This window comes from Ammospiza nelsoni, chromosome 6, assembly GCF_027579445.1.
Source record: "Ammospiza nelsoni isolate bAmmNel1 chromosome 6, bAmmNel1.pri, whole genome shotgun sequence".
Lineage (NCBI taxonomy): Eukaryota > Metazoa > Chordata > Aves > Passeriformes > Passerellidae > Ammospiza > Ammospiza nelsoni.
In genome coordinates, this window is record NC_080638.1 from 35,451,419 (window position 1) to 35,468,725 (window position 17,307).

A 17,307-nucleotide genomic window follows, 5' to 3' on the forward strand; every position below is an offset into this window, starting at 1 on the left:
AATTTCAAGCCCTAGAATATCAAGAAACCATATTGCTTGTGGACTATACTGAAATTTTGATGGCTTGCAGATGAGATACCTAACAAAAACTGTTTTGTGCATCAGCCAAGTATAAAATTCAGATACTATTCCCAGTTCTTCTAGAACTTTGAGGAGCTCTTGTTTGTGCATTTGCCCTCTTGAACTGTGGTTTTGTTTGTCGTGTTTGTGGGGTGTCTCTTATTGTTAATCCACTAATTTATATTGATGGTGTCTCAGCTTTTAGATATGCTCAAATTCTACACTGGCTTTGAAATCAATGATCAGACTGGAAATGCTTTGACAGAGAATGAGATGACTACAATTCACTATGACAGAATTACTTCTCTGCAGGTAAGTAGAGGATGAAGTGCTTATGAGAGACAGAGGATTTGGTTTTGCTGTTGTAGTCTAATTTGCATTTGGGATAGGCAGGCGGTTATTTCCCAAATCAAACCCTTTATTTTCCCTCTTGAGTTACAGGAATAACTTTAGCTTGGCTGTAGCAGTTGAAGATGTGCAGTGGTGGATGAGACTATGACTAATTAATATGCTCTAGCAAAACATCAGCATTTTTGACCTTGTGTTACCAGAATGAACTGTTCCTGTTAAGTCTGTTAAGAAGGGAAAGCAGAATGCTGTAGGATCCTGTGGTGATGCAGTAGGTGGCAGCATTTCCTCAAGATCAGTGTGCACATAGGGGTCCCTTGTACAAATTCACTCACACTTTTTAGAATTGTTTGCATCAGTTTTAACAGAACAATTCAAGGAAGCGTGGTTAAGTTAAACTTGTTTATGGCTTTTCTTAGTTGCTTGCAAAGCTGTGTATCTGCTTCCTTATGTTTTATTTTAATGACAACAAATGGTGGTATGAGGGTGAAATAAGGAAGATAGTGTGTCAGAAGTAGAGGAGTAACAAATAGATGGTGTTAAGAAAAAGAGATTCAATCTGGCTTGTATTTCTATCCTGATGGAGTCCATAGAGTGGTTCATGTTATGAACCAGAAGAAACTGTGCTTTTTTCTAAGTATTTAAACTGTTATTAAATCATTTGATTAATATGCTTACATCCACTTTCCATGCATGAATCTTTTGCAGAGAGCAGCATTTGCACATTTCCCAGAATTATATGACTTTGCACTCTCAAATGTAGCTGCAGTAGATACTCGTGATGCACTGGTGAAGTTATTTGGACCTCTTAGGTAAGTTAGCAAATTGAAATTGAAGTTCTTGATTCTCAGTGTGATTAAATTTAACAAATTTCCAGCCTTTTTTTCTTCTCACTTCTCATGTGCATAGCCAGTAGTTAACGTCTAACTTGTTTAGTTTATTTTTTTTACTCTATTCTGTAGAACAACTACAACAGAAATCATGAAAGCATGCCACTGTATTAACTGTACTGCATTGTAAATGCTGTGAGTAAAAGGATAGCAGTATGTATTTTGACAAAGGCAGTGTATGCTTTGTTGTTTGCTTCTGTGTCAGGTCTTGAAATAATGCAAAAATATCCAACCCTTGCCATGTTATTGTAGGTGAGGGGTTCAGCTTACACCTTATACACAAACCTCACTTAAAAGCCTGACCCGTAATTGTTTAGCTCTGGTGGAATCAGACGGCTGGAGTTTTCTTTAAGGAAAAAGCAGCTGCAGTAAGTCAGTGCTGTCCCTGGTTTCAGTGTGACAGAGGCTTCTTGTTTTCCTTTCGCCGTGCAGCTCCAACGTTCTCCACCAGGTGGCGTCGTACCTGTGCCTGCTGCCGCCGCTGGCCGAGGGGGAGGACACGAGGCACGAGAAGGAGTTCCTGCTGGAATTGCTGGTAAAAACATGAATAATGCTCCTTGCACTTCTTCTATTCAAAACTGAAGGCATAGCTACATCCAGCAGCTGCACTGCAGTAAAGTAGTCGTTTAGAATGTTTTCTGAGCCACCTGTGAGCCACAGCAGTGTTGTTGCAGTAATTGGAATGTTAAGATGGGGTTTAAAACTATATAAATTAAGTATTCGAAAATGCCTATTTATAAATATAGTTTCCATGAGAAACTATATTTATGTGTTTTTTAGGTCAATAAGCAGAGCCTTGGAAACAGTTTTGAGTTCTTCTGAAAAAGTTTTTTTCCCATTTAAAAACAAAAAGATATGCTAAAGTAGATCTAGATATTCAGTATCTATTTGAGCCCCAAACCAATTTGAAATATTGTTTGATGCACATCATGGTTTTTTGGATATTCAAGGTGTAGCAATACTGTTGTAGGCTTCTAATTTGATATCAGAATACCGTAGCTGTTTTTTGAAATCTCATTCATGAGTTTGTTTCGTGGTTGTTTTTTTTTAAAATAGTTCATGTGGTTTTCTACGGTATTGAAGGTAATGATATGCCTATGGCTGCCATGGAAAGATATTTGTTCAGGTAACATGTTATAGTATTGGATAGATTTTTTTTGTGTTCCAAAGAGGAAACAAAGACTAACTGTTACTGAATGAGTAGTATTAGTTAGGTACTGACCATATTTTTAATGGAAAGTAAAGTAAGTTTTATTTGAACTTGATTCTCTGCTGAACCTTGATTGAGTATTTTCAATTCTGTTGTGCCATTTTTGGTCTGCTGAATACCCGAAGGATTGTTTGATTCTTGTACTATGACCAGTAGTTGGACTATGTCTTTGTTCATCTTCTGATGTCACTGTTTGCATTTAGTTTTATTAAAATATTTAATTAGAAAAATATTGATGGAGAAAACTCAAGTGACCCCCTTATGAATTATTGTCTGTTTCAAAAGTATCTTTATTGTTCCTTTTTGACTCAGAGATTTGAAATGCTTCCTTTCTTTAGGTTTCCCGTCATGAGCGACGAATATCTCAAATTCAGCAGCTCAACCAGATGCCTCTCTATCCCACAGAGAAGATTATTTGGGATGAAAATATTGTGCCCACTGAATATTACTCTGGAGAAGGTATGATTAGTAGTTCAGTAAATGCTGCAATTAAAAAAAGGAATTCTGATGTGTTCTGTTTATTCTGTCCAAGAAACTTACACACGGTACTTTGGCATCTTCCAGTATCTTAGAGTAAGATCAGGGGGTATCACAGGTTGTTGTAATGCTCTGAACCATTCAGGTTCTAAAGGCAGGTCAGAGCAGCTCTACTGCCATTCATCCTGTTCTGGGTGGTTGACTTCTGTGTGCTGTGGGCTTATGTTTGATCAGCCAAATATATTTATGGCAATACGGGTTGCAGAGGGGGAGGGAAGGGGGGACAGGAGGAGAAGGCAGGTCATCATTGTGACTTTTTAATAGTGCATTAAAGAAATTTTGTTAATGATGAGGTGTAATTTTGTCAAGTAACACTGGTTGCTAGTGGAAACATTTCCTCCTGTGGTGAACACTTTTGGAATTATGGTATTGATGGTGATGTTGTGAAGTATTTCTTTTGCTATCAGACTGTTACAAGTATTTTTTTTCTATTTTGCTTCTCTTGGTTTAGTTTACACTTTCTCTTTTTCATCTCCATGTGTTCTCCTGTCCTGGTTTCAAACAAAACAGTGTTGGTTTTGTGGTCTTACAAAGGTTTTTTTGTGTTCTTAAAAGGAATAAATTAAATAAATTTGGTCTAAAATTTACGTAAGAGTAATTTAACCTAAGAATGTTAGGAGTATTGTTTCTGTTTCCTTTTAGAAATGAGGGAAGAAGAACATCTCTTAGATGAACACTGTGCAGCCTTAAAGAGGTGTTGCTTCCCACCTTGCCCTTTGTGCATATAACTAGCTTAACAGGACAGGGTTTCTTACTTGGTGTTGGGAAATGTGTTAAAGTATTTTATCACCATCAGACTTTCAACAATATAAATTACTGTGCTCTGCTGCCTTTCTTCATTGCTGTTGTTTCTCAGTGCATGTGAAAGTCAGTATGTAGTACCTATACCAGAGAAAGGTTTCAACAATGATATTGCAAGTTTCAAAAGCAAGATGCTTTCACAGGTCTTAAACATAGATAACAAATTGTAATAGTAGTCCAGTAATGTTAGATGAGTAACTTATAGGAATTAAAATTATGGAAAATTTTCATCCAAGACTATCCTAAAACAATGGAAAAAACTTTAGAACCTGTCTATGAGTTCTTATACTCCTTGTGTAGTAGGATCTAATCTTCCTCTGTTTTTCTTTCTCATTTAAAAAACAAAGCAGTAATACAGACTTTAGAGATGTGTGTTAAAATTTGATTTTGTGACTTAAAGCTTTTTTTGTACATTAATGGTTTTTATGGCATCTAATAAACATAAGGCATGGGAATAGGGAAATTGTTGGATGGTTTTTATTATTTTATTAGTCTTTTTCATAATTTTTTAATGCTTACTTAATTGTTGCACTTCTAAAGACCATTACTTTGTTGTGCATTTGATTTTCCTAAACTTCATTTTGTTGTCTGAATACATTGATGGATTCAATATTTAAGTAGTTCACTGTATTAGTGCTAGAAGGATGAAAATTCCTTCAATCTTGTACAGGATCTTTTAGAGAGAACCTGAAAAGTACATGCTTTTTAGAGGTGTGTATTGATAAAAGGGGTGGTTTTTAGAATCTCCAAGGATAACTGCGATGGCAGATGTACAGTAAAGTGTGTGTCTATTTATGAATTCATAGAAACAGTATATTAATTAATATTTTTTTTTTGTTTGTCCATCATCCCTTAAATCCTTAGGCTGTCTTGCACTTCCCAAGTTGAATCTACAGTTCCTGACTCTCCATGACTACCTGCTGAGGAACTTCAATCTTTTCCGCTTGGAGTCCACCTATGAGATCAGGCAGGACATTGAAGACAGTGTCAGTAGGATGAAGCCATGGTAATATTTATTAACTGGTGCAAGCCAGTCAGTTCCCTTCTAATCAAAGTGTGTTTAGGAATCAAAAACTGATACTGTGTGTATACTAAGTACATAGTAACAAATGTGTTAAAATTATTACATAGATCCTGTGGTTTGTACTTACTCCTTCCATAAGGTGTTACCATGCCAAGGGTTGATATTTTAGGGGTTTGTGGTTATGTATCCCTGCAGGTGTGTTAAAGGCAGCATGCTGGATGCTAACAAAAAGCCTTAGTTGTGTTAGGATGGGCGAGTTAATTTTCCATGGCTGACTTGACAAAATATGCAAATGTCATAAACTCCTCTGTTTGGGGGGGATGTTACTGAGTATTCTTGAATTTGCTATCTGCCACATTTTAATCTTCTTTTGGTTTAAAGGGTTTATTTGGTGTGATGTCTTTTATACTCAGTACGTGGCTTTTTGTTACCTTTCCTTTATCTTCTGTCTCTGTGAGTTTTTTGAATAATGCTAGCATAACTTGCTTTTGTTTTTTGAAATATAAGTCATGTTGTGCTTCGATTCTAACATGTAGTATTGCATGAATCTAATTCAGTAGCACATAAAGTTAAAAATTCTATATTTTTCTTAAAAGTTACTGTGGGGTAATTTTTTCGTAGTTTAAAAAAGAATTGAATCTGTTATCAACTAATGACTACCAAAATTTTGGTGTTTATTTCTTAGGTTATCAGAATATGGAGGTGTGGTCTTTGGTGGATGGGCTAGGATGGCTCAGCCCATTGTCTCTTTCACAGTGGTGGAGGTGGCCAAGCCCAACATTGGTGAAAACTGGCCCATGCGAGTGCGAGCAGACGTTACAATCAATTTGAATGTGCGAGATAACATCAAAGATGAATGGGAAGGTACTTAATTTGCTTGGAAATAAAGCGCTCAGAATAGGTGCTCATCAAAATACACTTTGATGTAGTCTGTTTTGTGAGAAAAGGAGGTTTTAATCCATGGTATAGATTTGTCAATCCTGATACACTGTTTAGAGGACAGTTACTCAAATTCCAAGTTTAAGGGGTTTATATTTTCATAAAGTGAAGTTTGAAATAATTACTTAGATGTTTCATTGGGATCTGAGTGTTTATTACTTCAGACTAATGTCAGTCAGTGACCAGCTGTAAAATGCTGTCCTTTACAGGACTGTGGAAAGTTAACTTAGCATTTTAAGCTAAAAATGTCATATTGAAAAGCATGGGGAAGGTGATATCTATCTCATACACAAGTGGGGAGGACAGATTTTTATTTACTTCAAACCAGTGCATTTCAGCAGTTTACAGTGTGTTTGAATATTATGAAGTGCTGACTGTACCAAATACTGTTTCTTGTAAGTATCCGCAGGCGACACTTCTTTGCTTGGGGATTTGAACTTTAGTTGACTGTGTTGGCAAGTGGCATGGAAGCATGCAGTTGTACTTGTGTTATCAGTAAATGTCACTCCTTTCTCTTTTGTTAGAGAAACCTGATAAACGTGCTGGAGCTGCGTAGTGTGATTGCAGGTCACATAGCACAAATGCTAAAGCTGGACTGTGTGATAAATGAGCAGATGCCGCTTTGGGGCTGTAGATTTCTCTTAAAGTAAAAAATCTAGGAGGATGGCAGAGAATTCACTATAATGAAGGTATCTATATAGTGATGCACTTAGCTTTTTAAGTACTAAAACAGCCTTTATGATTTGTAAAAAATAATATTTTAACTAAATCAAAACTGAGATGAAGAATTCATAAATCACTGCCTGACTCAACAGAATCTTGACGAAACTGCCTTCTGTTGAACAGTATCTGGTGCTTAATGAGGAATTATTTGTCTCATGAAAAATACAGCATGTTTTCTGAGCTTTGAAGGTGTCTTAGATATCTGAGATTCTGAAGGTGTGCTGGAGAGAAAATTTAGTGTTCAGAATTATGTTAGTGAATTGGAGAAGCAGCATTTTACAAGTAGGATATAGTTCAACAGGGATGATTATTAAGCAAGAACAAGTCACTGTACAAATACACGTTGGGGGAATAACTTAACAGGCAGTACTTCTGCAGAACAGAAGGATCAGTGGTCACCTTTGCTCACAAGTGAATGTGGTTCCCAACATTGTGTTAGTACGGAGGGAAAGAGACAAAATCTCAAGTTGTATTGGAATTTATAAACTGGAATGTAACAGTAAGCAAGTAACTTGGTTAAGCGACCTTTTACTTTATTAAATAGGTAACTAAAGTAACTTGGTTTAGGGTTTTGTGCCCAGTTCTAGGCACTGCACTTAACTTGTTGTAAAAAACAGAAAAAAAGGAATTGGAGGTTTGTCCAGAGAGAAGCAATGAGAATAAGAGATTAATGCCACGCTTCTTAGAGAAAATTGAAAATAATTAGGTAAAAATAACTAGAGTAAGATTATTGGGAGAAGAATAATCTTGAAATAATGTTTGTTCTTATGAAAAAAGCATTCAACTTCTACTTTTCATATCTATTATATCACAGTGTCCTGTGGTTTTGTATTCTCTAAGTTCAAGGCATACTTTGAAGCAAAACAAAATATACACAGGTGGGATTTTATAAAAGAAATATGAGTGCAATCTTTTATATACATATGCTAAGGAGTTGATGAGGACAGTGCCGTTCAATCGAATCTCTGCCTGTTCCTTTTGGGGCCCAGGTCTGCGCAAGCACGACGTCTGCTTCCTGATCACGGTGCGTCCCATGCAGCCCTACGGCACCAAGTTTGACAGGAGACAGCCTTTCGTGGAGCAGACTGGCCTGGTCTATGTCAGAGGCTGTGAAATTCAGGGCATGCTGGACGAGAAGGGGCGTGTCATTGAAGAAGGTATGATAGCCCAAAACTTCTTCAAGAGATTTATCTTTCTGTCTCTGTGGGTTTTTTTATATTTAACAGGCTAATTGATAATTTTTCTCTCTTTTAAAGAATGCTCATTGAATAAGTTACATACATGGAAAAAAACAAACCAATTCCATAAGCAGCCTGAGAAAGGTCAGCTAGTTTCCTCTGGTAAAATCTGATGTAGCTACATTAATTAAATAAATCCAGTATTGAGTTAAGGAGTAAAAGAGATTCTGTTCAAAAACTATTAGAATAATGCAGTGAAAATGTATCCATTGCTATGCAGAAATTAGTTTCATCATATGAATTTGTCTGAATTTCATTTGAGGAACAATTATGGATCACTTATTTGAATGATAATTTGCTTTTAGCACTGAATCAAATTCTAATCTTGTTGTTTCATTATGGGCAGGACCTGAACCAAAACCAAGACTTAAAGGTGATTGCAGAACATACAGAGTATTTCTGGACCCAAACCAGTATCAGCAGGACATGACCAACACAATCCAAAATGGAGCAGAAGATGTCTATGAGACATTTAATATAATAATGAGAAGAAAACCAAAAGAAAACAATTTCAAGGTAAGATACTTGCCTCTTAGCTCTTAGGTCAGAAGGATGGAGCTCCTCTCCTGCAGGGGAAGCCTGAGAGAGTTGGAGTTGTTTATTCTGGAGAAGAGAAGGTTTCAGGGAGATCTGACTGCACCCTTTCAGTAAGGGGGCTTATAAAAAAGATGAGCACTAACTTTCTAATTGTGCTAGTACAAGGGATAATGTTTATTAACTAAAAGATGGTAGATGCAGCCCAGATAAAAGAAAACTATTTCATGATGAGGGTGATGAAATACTGGAACAGGTTGCCCAGAGGTGGTAGATGCCCCATCCCTGGAAATTTTCAAGGTCAAGTTGAACAGGGCTCTGAGAAACTTGGTCTGCTTGAAGATGGCCCTGCTCATTGCAGCAGGGGTGGACTAGATTAAGATTCCTTTCAGCCAAAACTATTCTATGATTCAGCCTCAACAGTGCTGAGCAGAAAGGAAGGAGCCACTTCCCTTCACCTGCTGGGCAAATTCATACTGTAGCACAAGGTGCTGTAGGCCAGCCTTCACTGTGAGGGTGCATAATTTTATACACCTAAAAATATTTCTTACTCAGTTTCTTTGCTTTTTAGACCTCTAAATCATTAATGTTCCTTGAATTTTCTATTTTGAAAATGCAGCATGAATGAAAAGCTACATGTCTTTTGGTGCCTTAAAATCATGCACTGCATAATTGAAGTGATTTTAATTTTGAGGGATTCTATAGCAGGTTCTCTGTAAATGGATTAACAAGTAGGCAGGAAGACTTTTTTTCTTTCTGTATCTAGAAAGATAGCTCTGGTGTGAAGCAGCACCTTGCAGCCTGCATGGACCATTGTGGTGCCATCATTTGTGCTGTGTACTTGCAGCTAATTTACAGGCAAATCCCAATGCAAGCCATTTTATGCTGGCATTTATGAAAGACTCATACCTTCATTTTTCAAGACAATCCAAGGTATTTCCCCATTTATCACATTGCTGCCAGTTTAGGTGCATGCATTCCATGCCATTTGCAAACCTTTCTAACTTCAGCTGGAGGAAAGAAAACAAGATGATGCTCTGGTTAGTGTAGACAGTGTATGCAGCAGATGGAAGGCAGCTTGAAGTTTAAAGCTGAGCTTGTAGGAGAGAAGACAAGAAAACTCTTGTGCAGTCCTTGGAAATTAAACAGATGAGATAGCAGAGAAAGTGCAAACACAGTGTGTTTGCTGGAGGTGACACCACTGTGTCACTACAATTGGTCAGCAGTGTTAGTTTTTACAAGAATGAATGTTACTATTTTTACATGCATATAAATTACTTTTTGAAAAGCTGAAGCAAAGTTTTTGTGATGTAGAAGCACCACATTTGCAGTTAGGAACATATTTCTTGCTTCCTCTTAGAAACTGATCACTGGGTTTAGAAATACTACCCGAAAAAAATGTGACATTTTCTGATTTCTTTGTGCTTTTCTGACCACAAACATATTATGCTGTGCTCAATATATGTTTGAGCCAGAAGTACTTGTTCTATATTTGCAACAAAAATATAAAAATTCTTACTTAATATGGGACTTGTCCATCCATATATCTTTGAAGTTATTCAGGCTTCAGAAGTTCTAAGATGCCTTCAACTTCATAGCTTTGCAGGTCTGTCACAGAATCCACAGCATAATTGTGACTGGAAGAAACATATTCAGAGAAGGGTTAAGGTTGGAGGGACCTTAAGAGTTGATTTAGTCCAAGACCTGTTTAAAGCAGAGTCAGCTAGAGCAATTTGCTCAAGATCTTGTCACTATGTAGTTGGAATTGGATATGTCCAGTGATGGAAACTACCTAGCCAGTCTAGACAGCCTGTTCCAGTGTTGCATTACCTCTACAGTAAAAATATTTTAGTGTATTTAGGTGGAATTTCCCATATCTCAATTCACGTCCATTGCCCCTTGTCCCTTCACAGGGCACTACTGAGTGGACTCTCATTCCATTGATCTAACTTCCTCCCAGTGAATTTTATTGATACAAATCACTCAAATTCTCCAATGCTCCTTGAGTTTTGTGTTCTTGAGGCTGAACAATCCCAGCTCTCTCAGCTTGTCATACAACAGATTCTCCAATCCCTTCATCATCTCAGTGGCTCTTTGCTAGAGCCATTCCAGTATGTCTGTGTCCCCTGTCCTGAGGAGCCAGCACTGGACACAGCCCTCCAGATGTGGTCTCACCCACGCTGAGTAGTGGGGAAGAACCAGGACCTTAATAGAGGTTGGCTGAGCAGGGATGGTGATCACATTACTTGACTCTTTCAATGATACAGCACAAGCAGGAAAAGAAAAACCTACCCTTTGGGGATGGGTATATAAATGTAGACTATCTGAATAAAATTCTGTGCTTTGATTTGACTGACTGTTCTTTTACAAGTTTGTCATTTAGAGGTTCTGTATTTTATTCTGGCATGGACGGCTGATGCACCGTGTTTGCCATTCATTTGTGTCCATGTTTGGTGGCAAAGGAAGTCAGAGGATCTGGAAATCAGTGCAAATACATGGTGACCAAATGCTAAGTTTCAAGTGAGATAGTTCTTCAAGCCTTGCCACTAAAGTAGCCCTTTAAAAGGAAGGCTAAAATTCAGTTACCTCTTAGTTAAAAAGCACACCTTCTCTGCAAGTCTAAGGTCTGGAGCTTTGGTATTTTCACAAGAGGGGAAAGGAGAGAAAACTTGTATAACCACAGATGATTCTTGGGTGAAGAGCAAATGCTTGAAGGAAGGCTTAAGCTGACTGCAAGGGTGAAGTTTATAGGCCTGTAAGAGGAAACCTTAAACTGCATGAGGATCTTCTATGCGTTTTTCCCTTGCTGTGAATGTTCTGGGATGAAAATGTTACTGATGATTGCAGTCATCTTTACTAGCTCTTATTTTATTCTTAGTTTAAGAATCCTGTGCTTTGATACTGGTGTTTTGTTGCATATATACACTGTCCATATATTGACTCAATCTAACCAAACACTGTCAATTAAAGTGTTCTGTTCTATAGTCTTAAAACAGATTTGATTGATCTTCAGTATGATTTTTACCTGATAATAAGTCAGTCTCTTCAATCCTATTTTTTCTGGCTTTTCTTATTTACAGGCACTTCTGGAGACTATCAGGAACCTGATGAACACAGATTGTGTGGTTCCTGACTGGCTGCATGACATCATTCTTGGATATGGAGACCCAAGTAGTGCACACTATTCAAAAATGCCCAATCAGATTGCAACTCTGGATTTTAATGACACTTTCCTGTCCATTGATCATTTAAAAGCTAGCTTTCCTGGGTACAATGTTAAAGTCACTGTTGACAATCCAGATCTGCATGTACCCCCCTTCAGGTGATCTTAATATTTCAAGTACTTCTTGATATTCTTGCTGAAACATGTTTTCAGGTGGAGTTATGTTCAGAGGTTGAAAGGAGATGCTCTTTATTTAAAAAAAAGATGGAGATATGTTTAGATTATGTTTAGATATGTAAGATTTAGATAGTTACATGATAGAGTTAACTGTATGACAGCAAGACCCAGGACCGGCTTCTGTTCACTTCTGTATAAAAATGCATCAGAGCATTGCTTGTAGATCAGCCTACAGAATATATGCTGAAAGTTTCCTCAAGAATATATGCATCTAGTCTCCTCAAGATCAGGCTAGAGAATTTTAATTACATCATTTCCTTACATGTCTCATTACAACAAGCTAAGAACAGCAATTTCAACACCAGTTAAGATTTGAGCTTTTGGAAACACTGTTCAATCAACATAAAAGATTAAGTCTGAAATCCCATAATGCTTATTTTTAGAAATGATTTCTGAAATAGGATGCCATTGGCAACTAAATGAGATTTACTTGTTTTGTTTTAGTGGTGCTGTTGTTCAGCAATTTTAGACCTGACAATTCTGTCCCTCCTGGTCCGGTTCCTTGAATTTTGACAACTGAGTTTCACAGTGCATAGTATTGGAGAACAGTTCCTTCAGCTGAAGAGACTACATCTTTTCCTTGTAAAGGAATAAATCTGTGGAGGGAAAAGATGCCTTTCCCCTGCATCAGTCAGCTTTTATCATGGCTAAACTGAATCTTGAAAAGCAGGGAGGTAATCTCCTGAGCTTTTTTTGGAAACACTACATGGAGAATTTGTGTGGAGAAGGCACTAACACTATATAATGATATAAAAATAGTCTGAAGGTATCAGGAAAAGATCTCACACAGTTTTCCTCAATGACCTGTTGTTCAGTTTCAGTTCAGAGATACTGCTCTTTATGAATAGCTGTTGCTCTTCCTACTGCTACATTTGTCCTGTAAGAGATTATTATTGTTATAGATATCTACATTTTGAATGGGCATTGGGATTTCTTCACCTGTGATTTGTTTCTGAATGCATAGAAGGCTATAAAAAATTGAAATTGGAGGATAAAAACCTTCATCTGTTGGAATAGTTTGGAATACTGACCCAGCTTATGTTCCATGATAACTTTTCTCCTGTCCCTTCCATTTTCACTTATGAACTCCTTGTCTTCAGTGTTCTTCCAGCTGGCTCTCAGCACTGCTCCTGGCTTTTCCAGTTATGAAAAGAGTGCTTTTGACACACTTTTTGTTTAATCAGCTTCATCATTTCATTTGGCATTTCTCTTCTTTATTCTCCTTAAAACTTTGTCATTTGCAGCACTTGTTTCCCTGTTGTATGAGAGTTTGTCTTAATGGGGAGAAAAAATCTTTATCACCTTCTGAGACAGTCCATGTCATAGTGAACATGTTTAACCTTAAATTATGTGTTGCAGAATAACTTTCCCAATGAAGGAAGGTAAAGGAACGAAAAGAAAAGGGGATGGAAGTGAAGAAAACCCTGAAGAAGCTAAAACACTGATTGTAGAGCCTCATGTTATCCCAAACAGGGGACCATATCCATATAATCAACCAAAACGGTAAGAAATGGATGGGAACTTAGTTTCAAATGACAACATGTGCATAGCAGTTCATTTTCAGAAATGAGACTGGTTGTTTTATATTTGAATCAAAATTGTCCCCCATCTGTGAAAAATTTATTCTGTTGTCCCCTATCTGTGAAAATAGTCCCTTGAAGAACAGGGAGAAATACTGTCTTCTAGTGATTTTTGTCTCAGGAATTTGAATATTAGGAAAGTAATACCTAAATAATTTTACAACATTCTCTGCAAATAATGACTAAAGACAAACAGGCTTTTAGATGGAAAGAGTTGTCACATGGACAACATGATTTACTGTCTTGCTCGGAAATTTCAAGACTGTTGTATCTATAAAAACGTAGTTCTAATGCTGATTTAATTTGTGCAAAATTTTGCAAATGTGTTGTTCAGGAAAGATATAAACAATTAATTGAAATAAAACTTGTTAAAACAATTGCTTTTACAAAAATTGTTGGCAAAGTCTATCAATTATCAGATGTCATTCTGCTTTGTTACAGCAATACTATTCAATTTACCCATACTCAGATTGAAGCCATCCGTGCAGGAATGCAGCCTGGACTAACTATGGTGAGGATGTTTTCAAGGATTCTAAACTCTTATTTTATTAATTCTGGCCTTAGGTACCTTCAGTGAAATCCTAGTAATGCCCCTTGCTGAGGTAACTTCTATTAATAGTTTAAGGATATGAAGAACTAACTTTCAGAGGCTCAACATGCACCAATCCTCACAAAATCATAGAGCAACACATCTCTGTATCATGTATTTCCGTGGCTGAATGCTTTCCACAGCAACTGAATTTACTTTTGAAGTGGTTGGAGAGTCTTTAAATAAAGCAGGAATGCTTTCATAGCAATTTGTATTTTATGTGTTGATGCTTATGAAAACTGCTATTCTGTGCTTCTTAATCATGCAAAAATTGTTTTGAGATGCTTTCTTTATAATATTTGGATACCTTTAAAATGTCTGAGCTGTCAGTTTTGGAGTGTTTGTAGAATTGAGCCTATGAAAACATTAATTGTTATTATATGTCTGTATCATCAGTTGTAGATTTCTGAGTAAATAGAAGGAATGAACTCTCTTTTTAAAAATTTTTCCTGTTCTTTATGTCTGTTTCTCCCTATTGTTTTTCAGTTGTGTGTCTTGATTCTCTTTTCACTGTTTCTCCCCTGTTAAGCCTGTTCTGAGGCTAAACTGCCTTTTTTCTCTGAGAACATCTGTTTTCTTATTAGTACTTCCTGTGCTGGATTACCATATTCCTTTTAGTCAGGAATCTGCCAAAATAGTTATAATATGTTGTATTTGGTCTGAAAGTTCACCGGAGCCAGGAAGCAATGTGTAATGTCAGTGTCTTGTGAGATTGTTCTGGGTTTTTTCTTCCCCAGCCAACTCTTGTTTTTCTTTATTTTGTTGAAGTATTCTGATAAATTGTGATTAATTTTTGTTTGGTTTTATTTTTGTGTGTGTATGTGTGTTTGATTTTAGGTAGTGGGTCCACCTGGTACTGGAAAAACCGATGTAGCGGTCCAGATAATCTCCAATCTTTATCATAATTTCCCAGAACAACGAACTCTAATAGTTACCCACTCTAATCAGGTAAAGTGTCAATCATGTGTGGAATTTTCCTGTAATTGCAATGTAGAAGAGCAGTAGGTGTAGAGATCAGTAGTTTGGGAATTGCATTTGTCTCCTAACAATGGAAAATTGAGTCAACTTACGTGCAGTTTTGCCAGTTTGATAATGAGAAATTAAATCTTTGAATTTCAGGTGTGTAGTTCTAAACTATTTACCTGAAGTTTTCAATGTGTTTAATTGGTTGGAGGTCAAAAATAAGAAAGTATTTTTGAAAAAGTATCATTTGGTGAGGAGTTACAGCGTGGAATAATACAGGCCAGTCTGCAGTGGGTGGCAGGAGAGTGACAGTTGGGAGAAAGGGCTGAGAACATTGAGAACATGTCCATTGAGAAAGAAGGAAATACTTTGAGGCAGATAGAAGACTTCTTACTAGACAAGACTTTAATGAGGACATTAACTTGAAATTGTGCCCTGGGAAATTTACTGTATCTCAGCAGGGTACATTACCCATGCTTTGATGCTGCACTTTAAGATGTTTACATCAGTTGCAGCTGCAAGTGGAGCTTGTTTGTGTTTATTCTTATTTTCAAAACTTGATGATCCAGTGCTTACAAGCTTGCTCCTTTGAAATAAACGAGTTAGTTGATAGTAAGCCACTAGAGAACTGAAAAGCTTAAGGTAGAAGATGTAGCACATCTAGAAGTTTAGTTGAGCAAAATTTAGTTATCCAGAATGGGATAGAGTCCCAGTACCTGACAGCCAGTACCAGATCATACTTCTCTCATGTACAGTAAAAGTTAAATTGTTTAATATCATTGTACAAAAATTGATGTTTGTGGGACAGTTTTGTAAATTGATAGCTTTATCAACTGAGTTAACTGTATGATTACAATTTCAAAATTTAATTCTAAATCAAATGTGATAGTTGTATAAAGTATGCAAATAAAAGGGTGTTAGTAGGCTAATTTCCTTGTTGTCAAGATTAGGAGTTTCAGTATTAACTTTGTTTTGTTAAAACAAATTATTTTTGTTTGTTTCAGCTTCCATTTATTCTAAATTAGGAAAAATCTCTTATTTTACTTACAAGTAATTCCTCCATTTTGCCCTGCAAGAGCCTCTGAACTTCTAAAAACTACCTTTTCTCCTGTTCTTGTCAATCTTTAGGCTTTGAACCAGCTGTTCGAAAAAATCATGGCTTTAGACATTGATGAGCGTCACCTTCTGCGTCTGGGTCACGGAGAGGAGGAATTAGAGACAGAGAAAGATTTCAGCAGGTGAGGAAGGAGATGCTAATGATAAACTCCCTTGTATAAACATGGCAGCAAGATGTCTCTATTGAATCCACTCTGCCTCCCAGGCGAAGGAGCAGTGGTGGACAAGTTTTACCCTTCTCATGTTATTCAATCCCAGTAACACAGATTGCACTAGTTTTCAGTACCACATTTATTAATTTTGGTTCTTACTCTGTACAGAAGCTGTGCTTCCATGAGCATCTAGAGACAGACAGTTGCTTTTTCACAAAATCAACTGCTTGAATAATAGATATTTATATATTTTTTTGACCCTCATACCTTCATACAATTAATCTGTGAGAGAAATTAGAATAATAAGGTGGATTCTTAGAGCTACAGTTTTTTTGTTCAAATATGGTATCACTTCTACTGTCATGGTGATTTTTGCATTAATAAACAGGAAATCAAACTTTCTGCTTTGAATTCTTCTTCAACTTTCCTTAACATCAAAGTTGCTTATTTCATTGATAACACGTTTTGAAGTATACATATGTAAGGAAAGCTGTGAACTCTGTGTCAGTACAAAGACTTAAGAACCTGTTCTTCTAAATATTTGTGTGTTTGTCATGCGTTAGTCCAATTGACGTCAGTAGGATTACCCACATTCATGAATGTAAGCGGGGTATAATGGTCGTGCACTGGAAATATCTGAACTGTCCAGTACTGGATTATCATAGCAATACTTTGACTTCAAAAGCTGTAGTAAAAATTATATATAGTCACTAGAAGCTACCCACATATACATAGTTCAGTATTTAGCAAAATAAATGCCTTGTGATTTTTTTTTCTTTTGAATTGAATGCTTTGACATAGTCAAATTATTCCAGAAATTTGATAGCCAAAAACTTATTGAATGATGCCATAGCAGATATTTATGTAGTACTATCCATAGTTTAGTATATTCCTTGAACTGTAGCATTCATTGTTAAAAGGAATTTTCTTTCTGACACTATGTTGTCTGTTTTCACACTTTCTCAAGGTAACTCCAGACCTGTGGGATATTTGTGCAAGCACTATGGGTTCTGGTAGTTCAAGAGGGAGGGGTAAAGGTTGAGGAACATATTTGAACATGGGCTGCACTACTCTGAGAACTTAATTTCTCATTAGCTTGGCTTTGTGAATTGTTAGGATTCAACTGATAAAAATAGTCAGCATGTAACAAATTCTTAGGCTTTGAAACAGGGTTGTACTTGTGACAGTGTTTTGGCAGGGTGC

General features: G+C 36.8%; 1 protein-coding gene across 1 annotated transcript in view; it reads left to right on the top strand.

Moving 5' to 3' along the window:
- Positions 1 to 17,307, top strand: part of AQR (aquarius intron-binding spliceosomal factor) — a 48,253-nt gene that overhangs the window by 14,301 nt on the left and 16,645 nt on the right. The window contains exons 12-24 of the mRNA XM_059474937.1: positions 259 to 372; positions 1,117 to 1,220; positions 1,731 to 1,833; positions 2,847 to 2,967; positions 4,711 to 4,852; positions 5,556 to 5,734; positions 7,522 to 7,689; positions 8,117 to 8,286; positions 11,385 to 11,626; positions 13,064 to 13,207; positions 13,726 to 13,795; positions 14,711 to 14,821; positions 15,965 to 16,074. Coding sequence (XP_059330920.1) covers positions 259 to 372; positions 1,117 to 1,220; positions 1,731 to 1,833; positions 2,847 to 2,967; positions 4,711 to 4,852; positions 5,556 to 5,734; positions 7,522 to 7,689; positions 8,117 to 8,286; positions 11,385 to 11,626; positions 13,064 to 13,207; positions 13,726 to 13,795; positions 14,711 to 14,821; positions 15,965 to 16,074 — 1,778 coding nt within the window. The remainder of the gene's footprint in view (positions 1 to 258; positions 373 to 1,116; positions 1,221 to 1,730; positions 1,834 to 2,846; positions 2,968 to 4,710; positions 4,853 to 5,555; positions 5,735 to 7,521; positions 7,690 to 8,116; positions 8,287 to 11,384; positions 11,627 to 13,063; positions 13,208 to 13,725; positions 13,796 to 14,710; positions 14,822 to 15,964; positions 16,075 to 17,307) is intronic.